General features: G+C 51.0%; 2 protein-coding genes across 2 annotated transcripts; both read left to right on the top strand.

The window, feature by feature from the left end:
* The first annotated feature begins 3,896 nt into the window (after positions 1-3,896).
* LOC142420955 (keratin, type II cytoskeletal 4-like) lies at positions 3,897-13,878 on the top strand. The gene is made up of 15 exons (XM_075525315.1): positions 3,897-4,436; positions 5,065-5,282; positions 6,284-6,344; positions 6,562-6,657; positions 6,765-6,929; positions 7,157-7,282; positions 7,495-7,715; positions 7,944-7,978; positions 8,080-8,327; positions 8,419-8,536; positions 8,584-8,739; positions 11,858-11,921; positions 13,067-13,234; positions 13,637-13,793; positions 13,840-13,878. The coding sequence occupies exons 1-15, from the start codon at positions 3,897-3,899 to the stop codon at positions 13,876-13,878; spliced, it is 2,412 nt and encodes an 803-aa protein (XP_075381430.1).
* A 21-nt stretch (positions 13,879-13,899) lies between these two features.
* On the top strand, positions 13,900-18,334 carry LOC142421155 (keratin, type II cytoskeletal cochleal-like). Its single transcript, XM_075525693.1, has 9 exons — positions 13,900-14,526; positions 15,184-15,398; positions 15,635-15,695; positions 15,946-16,041; positions 16,216-16,380; positions 16,858-16,983; positions 17,192-17,412; positions 17,832-17,866; positions 17,973-18,334. Exons 1-9 carry the CDS (start codon positions 13,900-13,902, stop codon positions 18,332-18,334), a joined length of 1,908 nt encoding a protein of 635 aa, XP_075381808.1.
* Positions 18,335-19,028: the final 694 nt, after the last annotated feature.

Here is a 19,028-nt window from a genome sequence, read left to right as displayed (position 1 = left end):
ATTTATTGCAAGGAGACTCCCGAGCGAGCGCCCGGGGCTCTTTGCTCTCTGCAATTGCAGCTCTGACAGGAGCGGGGGAGCCGCCCGTCTTCTGCAACACGCCGCTTTGATCTCCCTTGGGACCCACCTTGTTATTTCTGCTTTTATGATTCCCAGCTCACGTCCCAGCCCTGCAATTTGCCCGGTTAGTAATTGCCAGTTGAGCTGTCGGGAGTCTCCTGCTCCTTTACTGTTCGACAAAGCGGGGTTTTCTCGGTTGAACGCAGTCCCAGTGCAGCTTTGGGGTAAAACCGGGTACATTTGGGCTCTCTGGTTTTGCTCTGCTTTCCCCTGGTTGAGGTCACGGGTGCTGCAGCTTGGATGCTGCCCGTGCTTTGAGCCTGTATTAGTGGTCCCCTCTCCCACGGGGGTACAGGGGATGCCTGTGGGTACGGATATCCTGGGTATCCAGCTCCGGGCTTGATGCACAGGCTTGTCCAGAGCTGTTTTTAACCCCCCAACGAGGACACATCCCCTCTTCCCACCCCTCTTTGCTGGGAGAGGAGCTGGCCCATGGGTGCAGCCGCCGATGCACCATCAAAGAGCTCTGCGGGACTCACCTGCCCACCCCGCTTGAATTTCTCTCTTTCTTTCCTCTGCTTTGCATGCGAGACCCGGCCCGCGGGGAGGACAAGCAGCGAGACTGGAGAGCCCGGCGTCAGCCTTCGGCGAGGGGCTGCGCTCGCTGCCGTGGGCTTCGATGCCCATCGATGGCTTTGAGAAGCACCCCTGGCTCTGAAACAGCCCCAGTGTAAACTGGTGTCGCCGCCAAGGGACTGTGCTGCTTCCAGCATCGTGATCCCTGTGACCCTAAGAAGAGGTGCTGAGCACCGTCACCTCCCGGTAGGAAAAATCCTAGTTTCTGCCCAGGCGTGGAGTCTGGTGCAGGACAGGGTCGCATCCTGCCATGGTTCATCTCCTGCTGAGGTGCAGGGAGCGTGCCTGCTCCTCCGCCGAGCCCAGACACCCCCGGGTCCCCCCGCGCAGGTATCTGCCAGCAGATGAGGGATGACCCATGGCAGACGAACCAGCTGCCCCGGTGCCAGCGGGGACCGAGCCCATGGGTCCCTGTCCCACAGCTGCCACCCCACCGCGGCGGGGACCTGCCGCAGATGCTCGGGCTGCCTGCCCAGCTCTCCTGCCGTGGCCTTGCAGAGCCCCGAGCAAGTCTCGGAAGCTCATTAAAGAAGCGCAGCGGTACGCGTTAGTGGAGCTGCAAAACCTCTTGGGATCAGGTTTCACCTCTGGGCTAGGGTTAGGACGCAAAGAAGTTGGTTATTTATATCTTTCCGTGGGAAGAGCCTATTTTCTCTTTCCAGCATCTCATTCAAGCCTGGCCTAGCAAAGCTCTGAGGCACGTGTGTAAGTCTGGGGGTTCATCCGCTGTCCTTAGGGAGAGGAGGAACCCCTTGGAAGGTGGATGTGTGCGTGGCATTGCTGGAGAGCAATGGGGATCGGCGACTGATGAGCTCCTGGACATGTTCGGTGGGGTGTCTGGGTGCTTAGTGATGGAGCCATGTGGATTTAAACCCAGCAGTAACCTGACGTTGAGATTTTATCTGGATTTCTGGTGTAGGAAAGGAGCCCGAGCTGGTCTTTAAGAGGAGGACTCATGTCTCCTGCGTTTGGAAACTTCTAATCTCTGCTGCACGCTACGTCAGCTTTGCTACCGTCACAGCTCTTGCGAGGAGAGAGGAGTTGCTGGAATTTGACGTCTCCTCCCGGCCCGTCGTGGGGGAAGCGAGAGAGGAGGTGCCGGCGATTAAAGCGGGGCCGGGTTGTCCCGTGGGCTCTGTCTCCACTCCCCACCCCATGGCTTTGGGAGGCAGGTCGCCTCCGCGGTGCGCGTTCCACCCCGGGATGCTCATCCCAAGGCTTTCGCGTTGCCGCCGGGTCACCCCGTCCTGGTGCTGGGTGGGTGATGGTGGCCAACGCTGGGTCCCCGGGAGCTTTGCTCCTGGTGCATTAACCAGCCCGGCAAGCGCTGGAGCATCCGAGATGCTCAGCCTTGGGATGCAGGCCAGATTTGGGAGGGAGCCCCAGTGTCCCAGCGAGGTTTTCCCACCCCACCGTGGTGGGGCAGGACTTCATGGGCGTTAGCAGGGCGCTTTGCTGGCCCAACAGCCGGCCGCTTGGGCAAGCGCCTCGGCCGGCGGTGAGCCAGGAGCCGTGCCAGGAGCCGGTGGCGGAGCCACCCTGGGAACTCCCGGCAGCTACGCTCTCCGCCTGGGCTCAAACAGGTTCATTCGGTTTCTTGGCAGATCCGCCGGTTGCGTAAGGTCAGGGAGATGCGGCCGCCGCCTCCTTTCCCCCGCCGAGAGCTGGGTTCAAGCTGCTTCCCTCCTTGCCCCGACCACGTCCCCACCGTGAGCTGGAAAATCCGGGATCCCAGAGCCCCGGGGTGGGAGAGGGTTTCCGGGTGGGGTTGGGGCGTGCAGGATGCTTTTGGCCATAGGGGAGCGTGATTTTCCCCGTTCCCTGCAACGCAAATCCCCTTGGGCTGAAAATCCTGCCGTTCAACGAATGCCTGGTAAGGTTCAGGAAGAAAAGTCCTCCCTTCCTGCAGAGATGCACCCGGACCCAGATCTGCATGTTTGCAGAAAAAAAAGCTAGAGGTGAATAGGGTCGGAGCCGAAACCGGTTCCTCAAACCTCTCCCACAAGCGTCTCCAAGAAAAGGGATAATTATAGAGTTGGCTTTTATTGTCACAGCTTCAGCTGCAGCTTGTGGTTTGGGGGGAAGTTTTACGGCTTTTTATTTTTTTTTAACGGCGGGATAAATGGGGTTCCTCAGTTAGAAAGGCATCTTCAGACACCTCTGCTCATTAAAATATAAATTAAAAGCGGTTAAGCAATTAAGTCGTATTTTTTCTAAACAATGTGAGCTCGCTAATGAGTTAGCGTGGGAGTGGCTTTGCCGAGCGCCACGTGCTGTGGAGGGGGCTCGTGGCTGGAGACCCTGCGAGGATGATGAGGAAATGTCCCGGCAGCGCCTGGAAGGCTTCCAGCCTAGGAGGGATCGGGACCGGCTGCCACGGACGCGGGCAGAGCTGGTAATGGCATCTCAACCCTGTTGAGGCGCGGCGAAGGGTGCGCAACACGGAAATACCAAGAAATTTTGGTCTCTGCAAACCCCTTCGTGTCCCTCCAGGCTCAATACAGCCATCAAAGTGATCTAAAATGACTTTAAAGCCTTCTTAAAAGTATTTCTAAGTCTTCTTTATTGACATAAACCTAATTTTATAACCCTGCCAAGGACTAATGCTCTCCGGTTGTGAAACAGTTTTGGACAACCCAAGTCAAACCTCCTCTGAGCACGAGGTTGAAACGGAGTGCATCTGAGAGTGTGATTGGGAAACCACGTTTTTATTGGAATTCAGTGAACCAAGCACCTGCCATCAGGCTCAAAATGAGTGATTTAGCTAAAACAAGGGTTTCCCTTGAGGGTGTAATGTGTCAAGGATTTGGTAGTGCTTTGTCATTGCCATAGGAGGCTCAGGAAGGCCCGTGATGAGTTGACAGCTGCAGTTCAGCGAATTTGATTTGGAGTTGCGCTTCCAACACCAACAATAGCTTTGTTTTTCTTAGCTCTCGAAGGAGTGTTTTGAGGCAGGTCATGGTGGTGGCAAAGAGGGGAGGGCATACTTCCAAGCCCTAAAACAATGAATAGAATTAAAAAAAAAAAAAAAAAGACGTCTCCACTCCTCCAACACCTGGCCAACTCCCTGGGCACATAAAAAGGGGCACTCAGCCACTGCACCCACAGGACTCACCTCCTCCTGCCTCCGAACCTCCTCCTGTGCACCGCACCACTCGGCTCTTCTCTCTTCACGGGTTGCTTGTTGGGGACCCATCACCATGTCTCGCCAGTCCTGCGGTCTCGGCAAGGGATTCAGCTCCAGCTCCGCTTGCTTTGGAGGGAGGAACAAGGTCATGTTCAGCCCTGTGTCCCGTGGAGGATGCAGGGGACCTGGCAATGCCGGTGGCTTCAGCAGCAGGAGCCTCTATTGCTTAGGAGGGAGTAAAAGCACCTCTCTGGGAGGATTCGGTGGAAGTGGTGGTGTCTGCAGAGGTTTTGGGGCTGGTGGCCAAGGAGGCTTTGGCTACGGCTATGGTGCTGGGGCAGGATTTGGTGGCGGCTATGGTGGTGGGGCCGGAGGCAGCTTTGGTGGAGGCCTCGGTGGTGGTTTTGGTGGCTTTGGTGGAGGATTTGATGGCGGGATGGGAGGTCAAGGCTTTCCCCTTTGCCCACCGGGTGGCATCAAGGAAGTGACCATCAACCAGAGCCTGCTGATCCCACTCAACCTTGAAATCGACCCTGAGATCCAGAAGGTGCGAACGCAAGAGCGGGAGGAGATTAAGAAGCTCAATGACAAATTCGCTTCCTTCATTGACAAGGTGAGAGTGGCTTCAACGTGGGGCTGGGAGGTGGAGGGTTGAGCTCACCACGGCTCGTGCTGGTTGCAGTTACTGTGAGATACCCATCCAATAATACCCAGAGAGCCAGGTTGCCCAGACCACCCCAAAGAACCCCTGCAGGCAGAGAGATGGTGGCTGGAGAAGTGACTTTCCCAAGGTTATGGAGAAATCCAGGAGTAGGATCCTTGGTTCTTAAGACCACGGTGCTGGTACTAAGCTGTGGGACCATGTGGGACATACAGAGCATCCTCAGAGGAGTCTCTGCTGATGGCCTCTGTTCATCTGTGGGCTGAAGGACTTCGGGTGTTTTGGACTCCCTATTTTTAGGGAGAAGATGCCAAAGCTAAGAAGTTCACAGTGTTTCTCCTGTTTAGAGACTGTGAGATTGGAGAGGGAAGGTGACCCACCTCTGCCCACCCATCCTAGAGCCGTGGTCCTACCTGTCCGGTGGGACCCTGGAGTTACTGCTTACTGGAGAGGAGAATAGGCAGGAAGGTTAAACTCATTCAATGGGAAAAAATTCTGGAAAATGGGGGAAAAAAATCAATAAAAAGATGCTTTTGGGAATAGTCGGACTCTTTTTCTACCCACCCCTGCAATCTTTTAGGTCCGGTTCCTAGAGCAGCAGAACCGGATCCTGGAGACCAAGTGGAAACTCCTGCAGGAGCAGGGTGGCACAGGGACGGGTGGCAGGAACCTCGACCCCTTTTTTGAAACCTACATCAGCGGGCTGAGGAAGCAGCTGGACTGCCTCTCCAGCGAGAAGCATCAGCTGGAGTCAGAGCTTAAGAGCTTCCAAGATATGGTGGAAGACTTCAAGACCAAGTATGTTGCTCTTGGTGTAGTCACGGTTGGGTTGTCTGGTGGTGAAAAAATAGAGATAAAAACTAACTTTGAACAGTCAGAAAATTCTAGGAATCGTAAGAAATGGCAATATTTCGCTTGTTTCAATGATTAGAAGATATAAAAGGTTTTGGGGAAGTTTCCATCAGCTGAGTTTTGACAATAGGTGGTGATTTTTCAAGGTATTTCTCAATATGTGTTGTTGTCTGAGTTATGCTTCTCACTAAAGCAGGATCCTCTACTGTTTGTCTTCCTCACTTAAGAATCCATGACGTGATGATTTAATGAACTAATTAGATCAGTTGCTAAATCCTACTATAATTTCCTCATGGATTTCCTCATGGATTCCTTCCCATAATATCCCTCATGATTTGAAGCTTAGAGCGTTCTCTGGAAAGATGATGTGGGGGAAAAAAAAAAAAAAAAAAGGCTTCTTTTCCTGCTATTATTTATTAGATTAATTTGTCCAGTCGGAAAAGCAAGAACAAAGCCTGGAGACATACTTCCACCGAAGGAGTTACAAAAAATGGTGGGAAAGCAAATCTGGGACTCACCAGGATCAATCAGATCCCTTTCTCTAGTGAGGTCGTAGGCTGAAAATTGACTTTGTTTTGGAGATCATCTCCACCACTCAATGCTCTGCAGCAATTACCTGCCCCAATGAGCAGTTGGAAATGGCCCATGTTGAGGACCTGAAGGTCCTTGGGTCTTGTAGAAGGAGTTGGAGTGGCCACAGCCACCAGGACTTGGTTTAGGCGGAGATAGGATTCCTCTTTTCAGGCTGTCTTTGGCAAGGCATGGGAGATGGCAGGAGCCGGGACTCGTCTAGAAAGGCGAAATGCTGTTGCTCGTCCATAAATCTTGCTCATGGCAGGTCTATTTTTGCTGCGTTCATTAGTCTGAGGCCAACAACGTCTGGTTGCCAGCAGCAGCCAAAGCCAAAATAAGCAGACAGATTCAATCTCCCTCGTTATAATCAACAGGTACGAAGAGGAAATAAACAAGAGGACAGCAGCGGAGAATGATTTCGTGCTCCTAAAAAAGGTAAAGTACTTTTTTTTTTTTTTTTTACTGCAAAGACACATCTTGGTTCAGGGCACGCCTTGCTTCCATCAGCACGGAGTTGTTAGAATCAGACATAGCCCAGGACCCCTAGATGCATGTGCCATAGGGAAACGGAGCACCAAAGGGCTCATGGTTAAATGGGAGATAAAACGGTGTGCGTAAGGCAGAAGGTTTTCACTTCCCATTTCTCCTGCAGGACGCGGATGCAGTCTATATGACCAAGGTGGAACTTCAGGCAAAATCAGATTCCCTGGCAGATGAGATTAACTTCTTGAAGTATCTTTACGAAGCGGTAAGTGGTCCAGCTGCTCTCTGGAGGGGGATGCTGGGGTGGAGAAGGGTTGTGACACTGGAAGGAAATTATGGCAGGGCTAAAGCCAGATCCGGTGTGAATCACAGGAGCTGTCCCAGATGCAGAAGACCGTTTCCAACACCTCTGTGGTTCTCTCCATGGACAATAACCGAAACCTGGACCTGGACAGCATCATTGCAGAGGTCAAAGCCCAATATGAGGAGATTGCCAACAGGAGCCGAGTGGAGGCTGAGTCTTGGTACCGATGCAAGGTGAGTGCTCCACACCTTGCTCGTGATCACGGATGGCTGAGGAGGTGGAAGAGTTACTGGTGGTAGCTCAGACTATGCCGAGACCTGGGACGTTGCTGGTACTGATCTAGCCAGGCTGGAGCTAGCATATGCGTGCTCACCTTGGCTTGCATGGGGTGGTATGGAAAGCCGTTGTGAGGAGCCACGCGTGGTGGACCTAATGTGCTCTTCTCGCTTCTGCCTACCAGTATGAGGAGCTGCAGGCTACTGCAGGCAAACACGGAGACAGCCTTAAGGACACGAAGACTGAGATCTCTGAGCTCAACCGCATGATCCAGAGGATACGGGCTGAGATTGAGAGTGTGAAGAAACAGGTAGGGGTTGCATTTTTTGAGAAATGGGTGTGAGGTCTTGGTAATGCCCTTGAGAGCTTCCCTAAAAGCAAATAGTCCGGTAACAGTCATTGTAAGCCGGAGGAAACCTGCTGTATTTGTGAATGGCTGAGCCCAAGTGATCTGGGATCACGGCTTCATCTCCGACCGGCTGCTCCTGCCCCTCTTAACCCCATCCACGTCTTTCCCTCCAGTGTGAAACTCTGCAGAGCTCCATTGCGGACGCTGAGGAACGCGGGGAGCTGGCCCTCAAAGATGCCAAAGCCAAACTGGCCGAGCTGGAGTCAGCCATGCAGAAAGCCAAGGCAGACCTGGCCCGGCAGCTCCGCGAGTACCAGGAGCTCATGAACGTCAAGCTGGCCCTGGATGTTGAGATTGCGACCTACAGGAAGCTGCTGGAGGGAGAGGAGTGCAGGTGGGTGGGGATGCGGCAAGAGCTTGATTGCATCCTGCTAAATCAACGGGAAGAACGCAGCACATCTCCTCTATTAAAACATTAATGGTGTTGCCACTAGCCATGGACTACGGTCCTATAGCTGCTGTTATTTATGCCCCTGGTCTGATGGACCAAGCCTGGCTTCATGGAGCTGGACCCGTCCAGATGCTCTGGCTGGAGCTGATGCTCTGTCTCTTTTCCTTGCAGGATGTCTGGAGAGTGCCAGAGCACCGTGAACATCAGTAAGTAGCATTCCCATGGGAGCACGGTGGGCTGGGATTGATGCTCCAAAACTTTATGGTGGCATCAGAGGTAACGTTGCGCCTTCTGTTCCTCTCTGCAGCTGTGGTGGAAGGCAGCAGCAGCTCTGTGGGAGGTGGATACGGCGGCGGACTGTGCCTTGGAGGAGGAGGAGGAATCGGATTTGGTGCTGGAAGTGGGAAAGGCAGCTGTAGCACAGGCAGTGCTGGCTTCTGCTACAGCTTAGGAGGGGACAGATTTGGCTCCATGGGAGGATTTGGTGCTGGGGGGGGGTTTGGATCCGGAGGGGCAGGATTCTGCTCTATGGGCGGAGGGTCTAACTCAGTGGTGGTGGGGTCTGGCACCATGCTGAAGAAGAACACCAGCTCTATGTCTGTCAACTGGAGGGTCTAGGAGAGTGAGCTATCTCACCCCTCCCCAGCACCCAAAGAAGAAAGGAAGCAAATTTCACGATGACAACCACCACCCCTTCATTGCCAAGGTAATGGCCATCTGTTTCATTTTAAACCACCACCGTCCTTCAGAAACTGCACAGAAAGGTAAAATACGGCTATATTCACCAGTTAATGACTGAGATTCTCGCTAGTGTTTGAGAGCGGCTCGCTTCCCCAACGCCCCCCTCGAGACACTGCAAAGCTGCTGGTCACCAGGGATCTGAGGCCTCATTTGGAAGCAGGACCTGCCCGTCTGCTGGAAAGCCCCAAACACGGCTGGGATAAGGCTACAAAGCAGCGTGGCCCAAGTGAGAGGCACCCTACCAGCGACGGGTAGAGCTCAGAGAACTCGCGTCCCGTGAAGCCCGTGGAAAGGCTTGACTTCTTTCGAGCTCTTGTGCTGGATCCAGATGTGGTGCAATTTTAATTGGTGCTACTCATCAGCCGAGGCTCGAACTCCAAAACAAGAATTTCCTAATGGTGACTAGTCCCAGCTGAAGACGTTTCTTATCCCACAGCAGTTTGGGTTTTTTTTTTTTTTCTAAGCAAGATACCGGCAGTTTCACCCGTGTTCTTTAGAAGCTGTTGTAAAATGTTTAGTTTTGCTCAGGGTTTACCTTTTCATTGCGATCATGGGAACACTTGCGCTTGTTTGCTTAAGCCTTTCTCCCTTGGCCTGTGGCATATCCCAATAAACACTAGAGGCAGTAAGCTTGTGCGGTTTTCTCTCTGACCAAAGAGTTTCGTGTTGCAACAAGACTCCTCTTTTGCCGAGACCTGAAAGTGTTACCTGACTTTCTCTTGCCCTTTGAAGTTTGCATTGAAAGGAACCAAAGCGAATGTGTAGCCCCATCTCCCGTCCTTCTCACCCCTCTCCCACACCCAAACCCTCCAAAAATTTGGATAGTTTGTAAGTTTGGCAGGAGGGTGGAGGAGGTCTTGCGGGGGTGAGGTGGTTGGGGTGGCAAAATTGCTGGGTCAGGCTCAGTGTGATGGTCTGGTCCGGCTGAGTCTGTGAAACACATGGGGTTTTCTTGCATCACATCCGTGGGAACGAGCCCATTCCGGGCGGTATGGCGGGAGAGAAAGAGGCAGCTGGGTTGAACCTGGGCGCTCTTCTCCTCTGTCCTTCTGCTGGGTCTCCTGGGGTGACAGAGGCAGTTGGCCCTGTTAGAGCAGAGCAGACTTTCGGACTCGGTTGATGTTAGGAGGCCGTTCCCTTCCCCTTTCTCTTCCTAAGATCTTTCCTTGCTCGTGTTGGCCAGCTTGGGATAGTCCCTAGCTAGTCCGCCTCTGACTGACCACTGCCTCCAAGCACACCACTGGCCTCCATCCGTGCTTCCCTGTCCTCCAAGGTGGTCCCAGTGTGTTGTGCCCACAGCTGGTGCTGTCATGGCAAAGACACTGCACAGCCCTAAGTGCTTTTGGAGCATCCTATAAGGGACGGTGTGGAAGAGGGAAGGGTGATCGGCACCCCTCCAGCTAATTCAGAGCTAATTCCTCAGTATCCATGATGTTGGAGCCAGCCCTGCAGCTTTTACTGTTGTCTGGACTGGCCAGGGACCCATGGGTTGCTTTTAAGGTGTCTCCAAAAGGTAACTGAGACCATGGGAAGAACAAGAACTCAACCCCCTGTCAAGCCCTACCTCTCCACAAAAGTAGAATATTTTTGATGACCTGTACATTTAGAGCCAAAAACTCCTGGTGTGGTTTGACCTCTTGCTCAGGAGACCTTGAATCATGTCCCTGGTCAACCGCAGACTCGCTCTGCGATCTGGATGAGTCATTTCATTTATCCCATGCTCCGTTCCCTGTTTGTAAATGCTTGAGACATAAACGTACCAGCCACCGTGGAATGTCACAAGGCTGCCAGCAAAGGCATGTAACTACTTGGATGGGGATATGGTTTGGGCAATGGTGAGTTGCAAAGGGACCTGAGATGGCGTTGAATGAAAAGACATCTACTTCCCGCAGAGTCACCCCAATCTAGCCGCCTCTGTGTAAACTTGCCTCCAGCAAATGACTCCTGACATCAGGGCAGCGTGATGAAGAGACAAAAAGCTTCTGGAGGTGCACAAATGCTGTAGTTAAAACAAACAGACACCAAAAAGCCCTTGCCTTTTGTTCCTATGATTGCACCAGCGATTAGGGGAAAATTCTCCCCGGCTGGACCGAGATGTGACATAATTTCTGCCTTTTGTTGGAGGAGCACAAACATTTTACGTGGCCTGAAATAAGTTTCGTTTAATTTCATCATGATTTCCCCCCGTTTTAAAAGCCTCTTCTAAAGCACAGTGAAAACACTGAGACGTCAAGTGTTTTATGGAAAGGGTGGGAATTAAATGCTTTGCTTTGCTTTTTTCCCCAGAAATTCTCCCTTTCTGTGGAGGAAGACTTTTCCTAAGTTCAGTGCACGTCGACTGACAGCATTGCTGCTGAAACGAGCCTTTTCCTCCACGTATTCAAGGCTTGAGCAGCTTTTCCTATGTTCCTGCCTGTTTATTTTCATAGAATCATAGAACAGTTTGGGTTGGAAGGGACCTTTAAAGGTCATTTTCCTTCCTTAGGGCTTTGGGTACAATGATATTGTTTGAGATCTCCACAGTCTAAAGCTGCCTGTCGCGTTTGAACTGGGTGATGATGTCGATAGCCAAATCCCGGTTTGATTTCCTAAAGTTGGCTGGAGACGCAGCCGTGACTCAAGGAGCGCATTATCTAAACACGGGCGCTCAGGACTCGAGCGTTGTGCTGACTTAACGCATCTCCTCCCAGCGTGGCTGGGAACGTGAAAACTTTCTGATCACATCGCCCTGCCCACAGAAAAAAAAACCCCAACCCACAACAACACCCCCCCCCCCCCCCGAAAAACGTAACCACCTATTTGGTAATGCAGAGGGAGGCAAGGGAAGGCATTGTTAAATGCGTGTGCGTCTGTGCATGCGCATATACGTGATTATATCTATAGCAGCTATAAACCCATGGCACCTTCCTGAACCTTGCGGTGCGGCAGGCGGTGGCGAAACGTATTTAACTAATAAATCAGAAGCAGAGTGTGTCACAGCCCGGGTCTGTGGAGACGGAGCTGCCAGGTCTTGCCTGTGATTTGCCTCTCCTCCAGATGGGAAGGGCTGTTGAGAGACGGCTCTTGCCTTCTGGCCCTGAGAGGGGATCAGATGTTTGCCGGGACTTTTGGCTCATGGCTGCAGTGATGTTTGAGGTTGTGCTTCAAAACCTCCCAGGATGGGCAGGTGTTTGTCCCAGCTGTGGCATTTAGGAGACAAAGTCTTGCTGAAGACGAACAAGCCATACGGGATCTCCTCAGCCCACATATTTATTGTCTATAAGCCATGCTCTACAACCACTAAAACCCCCGTCCTCTCCACCCCTTCGGTCTCATAGCGACTTGTTGTTATATATTGGTTTTAGCCATATCTGTCCCCCGATCCGCTTCCCTGCACGCTCACGAATCCACGCTGGTGCTGGGAGGGAGGTGGGACGGGCAGGCTGTGCAGGGATAGTTGTGATTTTCACTGGAAATGCCAGTTTAGCTGCACGTTGCGCCACGGTCTGGGTCCCTAGGCACTTTTGAAAATAGGTGCCTGGGCAATATTTTTAGAGATATTTAAACATCCAAAGATATCGAGAGTTGCTAGTGTGGATTTTCAAGAAGCACTTAATTGCCTGTGTCCTGTGGGAACTTCTGAGAACCTTGTTAGACAGCTACCAGCACAGCCTTAATATCATAAAGATTTTTTGGACTTCAAAGTTTCATAGAGTCACAGAACCACAGAATGGTTTGGGTTGGAAGGGACCTTTAAAGCTCATCCAGTCCAACCCCCTGCCATGAGCAGGGACAGCTTCAACCAGAGCAGGTTGCTCCGAGCTCCGTCCAGCCTGGCCTTGAACGTTTCCAGGGATGGGGCATCCACCTCCTCTCTGGGCAACCCGGGCCAGTGCCTCACCCCCCTCACCTCCTTAGGTAGCTTTAAAAATGCTACTCTCTGATTCTTCTGCTCTTGGGGATAGTTGAAAACTAATTTAAAAAAAATGAAATGCTCGCTAAAATTTTAGAAAATGAGACGCGTTGTTATTTGATAAGCGGGCTTCTGCAAGGCAAAAGGACGAATGCACGATGGCTCATAGTCTTATTACTGCAAGTTTAACTCCTGAGCTAATCCTTTCTCAGTATGGCATCAAACCTGGAGTATTCTGATAAGCTTCTACCTTTCTAAAATCTGGCAACTGCTTTCAAATAAGCTTAAAAAGGATACCTACCCGTGCTCTTAAAGAGGGCTCAACACAGCTTACGAGTGTGTCTGTCTGCCAAAAATATATTTGCATATAAATACTGAAGTAAGCCAGGCAGCTGAAAAACATGCATTTCCTCCAGTGAAAGTTATTGTGCCCTCTGTTCTCCTCATTTCTATGTGTCTCCACAAAGGAGTTGAGCTCTCTAGCAACCTCTGCCTAGCTAATCGCATTTGAATAGTTACAGGATTTATTATGTGGGCAGCATGATTTTGCGTGCCTCCTCCTCTCTGTCTGTCCTCAGAGCCGTCTGTCCATCTGTCCACACTTCCCACCGTAGCAGCTGAGCTCCTGGTGTCTTCTCTGGCTCTTCTCATGGTCTTGAAGCCTTCAGAAAATCCTAAAGGGATTTCCCATCTGTGATATTTGTGGCATTTCTCCACTGGTGCTGAGACTATCTTGGCACGAAGACTCCAGAACTCACTTTCAGTACGAGTTTGGTCCAACAATAAATGAATTTCCAGTGCCAACCATTGCTCCTCTATCTCGTTTCTGGTAGGGTTTTATTTATCAAAAAGATGCAGAGCCTCATCAAAATGCAATTTGCTGAGCTCTGGCTCTAGATTGAGAAACTACTTCTCAAAGCCAAAGGCAATTTTCCATGTAAAAAGAAGACTAAGGGTGTAACATAGGTGTGTTTTGGGAATTGTGAAAGCCATGCTACAATTTGGCATGAACTACAGCGCTTGCCTGCCATGGGGCTTTGGAGTGAAAGATCAAAATAAAGATAAACATAAGCAGGGAAACAACCACAATGGATGAAAGGTGAAAAAAAAAAGAGTAGCATATCCTAGGGAGACTGTTACTATACCACAAAAGGGTAAGACTTCTTAGTCATTGAGTGCTACCATTCGGTAGACACAGTTGTATCTTTTTTAATTTTCTCCTGCATTATAGGGTGTGTTTCTGGGTAGGGTCAATGTTTGGCAAATTGAAGATGAAAATCTGTAAACCACGCCACACTGATGAAGACAGTAACTGTCTCCTCCTTCACGCCCATGCAAACCCAGCCCACCTGCAGAAACAGATAAAAGAGAGCATCTACTGCCCTCGAGTCAGAGGGACTTACTTCCCTTCTCTTTGCACTCATCTCCTCGCAGCACAACTCCATTGATCTTTCTTATCTTCTCGATTTTTGACTCTGCTTAGAAGAAACAGCCATGTCTCGGCAGTCTGTCTGCAGAAGCTTTGGAGGCGGGAGTAGAAGGGGTTACAGCTCTTGCTCTGCCATCGGTGGTGGCTTTGGAGGAGGTGGCGGCAGAAGCAGGAGCAGCTACAGCTCGTTCTCTGTGTCCAGGGGATTTGGAGGTGGCGGACGTTGTGGAGGGTTTGGCAGCAAGAGTCTCCATAACATGGGAGGCAGTGCAAGGATTTCCATGGGTGGATGTTATAGCGGTGGAGGATACGGAGGCAGAATGGGTGGCTTTGGTGGAGGCTATGGAGGAGGAATGGGTGGCTTTGGTGGAGGAATGAGTGGCTTTGGTGGAGGAATGGGTGGTTACGGTGGAGGAATGGGTGGCTTTGGTGGAGGAATGGGTGGTTATGGTGGAGGAATGGGTGGTGGAGGAATGGGTGGTGGAGGAATGGGTGGCTATGGACCAGGCTTTGGCATGCCAGGCTTTGGTGGCCCCGGTAGAGGTGGCCCTGGAATCCAGCCAGTGCAGGTTGACACAAGCCTCCTACAGCCAGTTCACGTTGAGATTGATCCCCAGATCCAGCAAGTCAAAAACCAGGAGAAGGAACAGATCAAGACTCTTAACAATCAGTTTGCCTCTTTCATTGATAAGGTGAGAGGGTGGGATTGTGTCTAATTAAGGGTCAAAATTGGGAGGAACTTTCAAGTTCTGTAGAAATGTTGTCCTTTTTGAGCTAAATATCAGCAGGCTGAGTAGCTTGAGTAGAGTCTTTTTATTAAGCACTGCTAGGGAAGAGATGAGAATCTCCCTTCCATACGAGATCAAAGCTATGTCTTCAGGGCTTTCACCTAGCCTGTTGCACCAGGCTCAACTAATAGGTTATTCTTGCAAGCAGGCTCAACGCTTCCAAACATCTTCAGGTTTCAGGCACAAATTTTCCCTTCTGTACCATTTTCTTTCCAAATACCCTCCCATTTAAGTATTCACTAATATAATTTTCTTCTCTTTGTTTTCAAATATCCAGGCTTTTAAATCTAGACTAGAAATCTCAGGTTTCTATACGACCTGCAATGGGAATGTACTTGGAGCTGGTGCTACATTTAGAAGCTCCTTTGACTTGAATATGTCTTAGAAATTTCCTCCTTTTCCTGATCTTGCAGTTTAGGCAACAACAGAAATTAAAAAAAAAAAGTTAACTCGTTCTCTCATCGTCATGCAAAGGAGAATCTTTTTACGTGATGAAAGGGTGCCTTGGCTGCTGCTGCTGTTCCACATGTGATGGTGGATACTCCATGTGTTGGCTTTCAGGTCCGCTTCCTGGAGCAACAGAACAAGGTCCTCTCCACCAAGTGGGAGCTCCTCCAACAGCAAGGGCCTTCGGGGCCAAGGAAGAACCTTGATGTCATCTTTGAAAATTACATCCAGAACCTGAGGAGGCAGCTGGACTCAATCTTGGCACAGAGGGGGCAGCTGGAGTCGGAACTGCAGAACATGCAGCAATACGTTGAGGACTACAAAACCAAGTAAGTGCAGGGACAGACTAACCCAGAAAGCAACTCAAGCAACTTGGTAGTCATTTTTCTTCAGACAGATGCTTTTTATGGCAATTGTGGACATAGTTTTTTCAGTCTAAATATTTTATTCTGTGGGTTTTTGTTGTTTTTTTTTTTTTTTTTTTTTTTCCCCCCTTTTAGTTTGTTTAGTGTGGCCTTAGGCAGGAAAATTCAGGAAACTCAGCTTGTATTTTTACTCTCCATAGGTATGAGGAAGAGATCAACAGGCGCACAACTGCTGAGAACGAGTTTGTGGTGCTTAAGAAGGTGAGTCACATGCACTACAAAATGATTGCTTGAATATCAGGCTTTATCTGTGCTTCGAGGGGACTCCCTCTTGAACGGGAATTTGGAGAGACTGTAGGATCTGTGGGCTGATATTTGAAGTCCCTTGTTTTTAATTTGCGTAATTGAATAACACCATCACAGCTGTTACCCTCAGCACAGACTGTAATTTCCCTGGTCCTGAAGGATTTCCAGGAGGAACCTAAAGTAATCTGTGTGATCTTTCCTTTAGGATGTGGACTGTGCCTACATGACTAAAGTAGAGTTGGAAGCCAAGGTGGGAGCTCTGACTGACGAAATCAACTTCCTGAGGTGCATCTACGAGGAGGTAAGAGCTCTGCCTTCCCCTGGGCTGGCTGGACTTGCAACGAGGCGTGCGGTGGCCAAAGACACCGAGGCTGGGCTGGGTGCCCATGCGGACTTGGTCCGGAGAGGCTGCCTGGGGCTGCTGCTCTTTTCTCCCCTCCGCAGATGGTCAGGCTAACTCAGGTCTTGGTTGCAGGAACTGGCTCAGATGCAGACAATCAGCCGGGACCTGTCCGTGGTGGTGTCTATGGACAACAACCGGCACCTGGATCTGGACAGCATCATCGAGGAGGTCAGGCGTCAGTATGAGCAGATTGCGCAGAGCAGCAGAGCTGAAGCTGAGGCTTGGTACCAGAGCCAGGTGAGTTGGGAAGCAGTTAAGGAACCCTGGGTGATGGCTGGAGTTTGCAGATAATTTATGACAAAGTGAGACATCTCTTTAAGCTAACGGTGCTGGAGCTCATGCAAGGAAATTTCAAGAGGAATTGTGTTGCTTTTGAGGGGTCTGACTCACTATATTCAAGGTGTCCAGAGTCTCACTTTGGTGCGCGGTACAAGCCTCTCAATAAAATGGCCAAAAATGTACCGTAACTAGGAAATGCCTGCCCAAAGGAGCTTTTAAGAAGCCAAGGGATGCTTATTAGTGTGACTAAGATCTACTTCAAAGTTCAAAACCAATAATGTTTGAGTCTCAGAACCACCTTTTACATTGAGCTGGGCATCCATGACCAATGAGATAGGTGCTTGTAGGAGCACGTGAGCTATGAAACTGTTGACAAATCTTGTCTAGGCATCAGGAACGTTTCACTGAAGGTTTGCTTTGTCTTGGTGCCGTCAGTACGAACAGCTGCAGAACACTGCTGGAAGGCATGGCGACAGCCTCCGCAACACCAAGATAGAGATCCAAGAGTTGACCAGGAACATCCAGAGGCTGCGGGCTGAGATTGAGAACGTGAAGAAGCAGGTAGGCGTTGGCTAGTGTCTCACGGGATGCTGGCATCAGGTGGGATCACAAAGGACCATGCGTGAGGCAGAAATGGTTTCTTCAACCACCGTCTGTTTACTTCATGTAGATGTTTCCTTTTTTTTCCTTGTCTTCTCCACTTGGGGTTCGAGGGCTGCTCCTAAGTGACAAGATGAGATCTGAGAAAGTGCCCTTTTTTCTTCCTCAGAACCAGCAGCTGCAGGCAGCTATTGCTGAGGCCGAGGAACGGGGTGAGATGGCCCTCAAGGATGCCAGGATAAAACTGGAAGAGCTGGAAAGTGCCCTGAGCAAAGACAAGGAGGAGCTGGCTCGCTTGCTGAAGGAGTACCAGGAGCTGCTGAACATCAAGATTGCCCTGGATGTTGAGATTGCCATGTACAGGAAGCTGCTGGAGGGAGAGGAGAACAGGTAAACACTTGATCTCTGATTTGAGGGGGATGTTGAGATCTGGGCTGAACGCCTTGAGTTTTGACATCAACAGTTTAATCTCAAACTGGCTCCTTTGGTTAAAATGGGTAGATATGGCTATTGGCACTCTGGGTCACATTTTGGGTGGTCAGGACTGATAATTGGCATACGCTGTTCGCTACAGGTGCTATAACTACCATTTCATTTCTGTTACGTGCAAATTTTTTACTGAACCTGAAGCCTGGAAAAATCTCATCACAAAGAGGAATTATCACTGCCTTCCCTCCTTAAATATTTTAGTGATACCAAAGTTGCTGATAAGGATGAAACAGGAAAATGCTTTGATAATGAAAATGCAGTTCTCGGTTTTTATTGTTTTCCTTTGTTGGGTAATTAAAATTTACCAATTTCCCCCACAGGCTGTGCAACGACGGCATGTCCAACGTCAATGTCTGTAAGTATCCGCATTTGTCTCCTCGTGAAGTAGTAGCAGACCGTGTCTTTTTGGAGACACAGCCTGCCAGCGGACAACGTGTATGTAACCTGTGCTTCTCTTCCAGCTGTGGTAGGCAGGACCACCATCGCTGGAGGCAGAGGAGGCATGGGAGGAGGCTTCGGAGGCGGCAGCGGCATGGGAGGAGGCTTCGGAGGCGGCAGCGGCATGGGCGGAGGCTTCGGAGGCGGCAGCGGCATGGGCGGAGGAATGGGAGGAGGCGTATGCGGAGTAGGAGGAAGCTTTGGAGGTGGAAGCATGGGCGGCAGCTGTGGAATGGGAGGAGGAATGTACGGCGGTGGCTTCTCTTCTGGAAGCGGAAGGATTTGCGTCCCTGGAGGTGGCAGCTTCAGCTCTGGTGGGGGATCGTCCTCCGTACGGAGATGTGTCACGACCACCTCTGTCAAATCTTCAGGAGTGAGATTCTGAGCCCCAAAGCCCGATTGAAACAGGAAAGAATCCCCTCCTATCTTCTCCCGGCAGCAGCCCAGCCTCCTTAAATCCAGCTCTGGTGTCCTGCAATGAAATGAACTGTGTCCCTCCTGGCCCACCACGTACCGGCTCGTCTGCCTGGCTCTGTCCCATCAAGGGAGTCTCGTGGCAACGCCACGTCCCGTTAGCAGCCCTGGCGAGCTGCTCGTTAGCCCCAAGCCCAGTGACGAAATAACCATCTGAGCAAAGAAAAGCCTCACCTGTGGACACCCAGCACGGAGAGCTGATTTACAGGAGGGAAACGCTCTGCCTTTCTTGCTGGGTTGTACATTTCTGGCTGCCTCGTGGCAAACGTGTATAAAACCCCTCTTTCTTCTTCTGTCCTCATGTCCCTTCCTCGATGGCCGTATCCCTGGGGTGCTTCTGCATGCAGTACATCCTGCTGCTTCCATTCACTAGCCTTTGGGGTCAGGGCAGATGTGGGGCAAGCAGGACTAGACCCTTGGCACAGCTGGGAGGCAGCATCTTCTTGGCCGGTGGCCAGAGGGATTAATCGCCCCAGGGCGGAGCACCTGGCCAGCTTTGCTCACCTGGTAGCCCCAGGCGTGCTGTAAGCTGGAGCTCTCTGGAGCCATGGCTTCCAGTGCCACTTGTCCTTGCTCTCCGTGACACCCGGTAACACCGCAGGCAC

Source organism: Mycteria americana, chromosome 26 (genome assembly GCF_035582795.1).
Source record: "Mycteria americana isolate JAX WOST 10 ecotype Jacksonville Zoo and Gardens chromosome 26, USCA_MyAme_1.0, whole genome shotgun sequence".
Classification (NCBI taxonomy): Eukaryota; Metazoa; Chordata; class Aves; order Ciconiiformes; family Ciconiidae; genus Mycteria; species Mycteria americana.
This window is presented reverse-complemented; position numbering and strand designations above follow the sequence as displayed.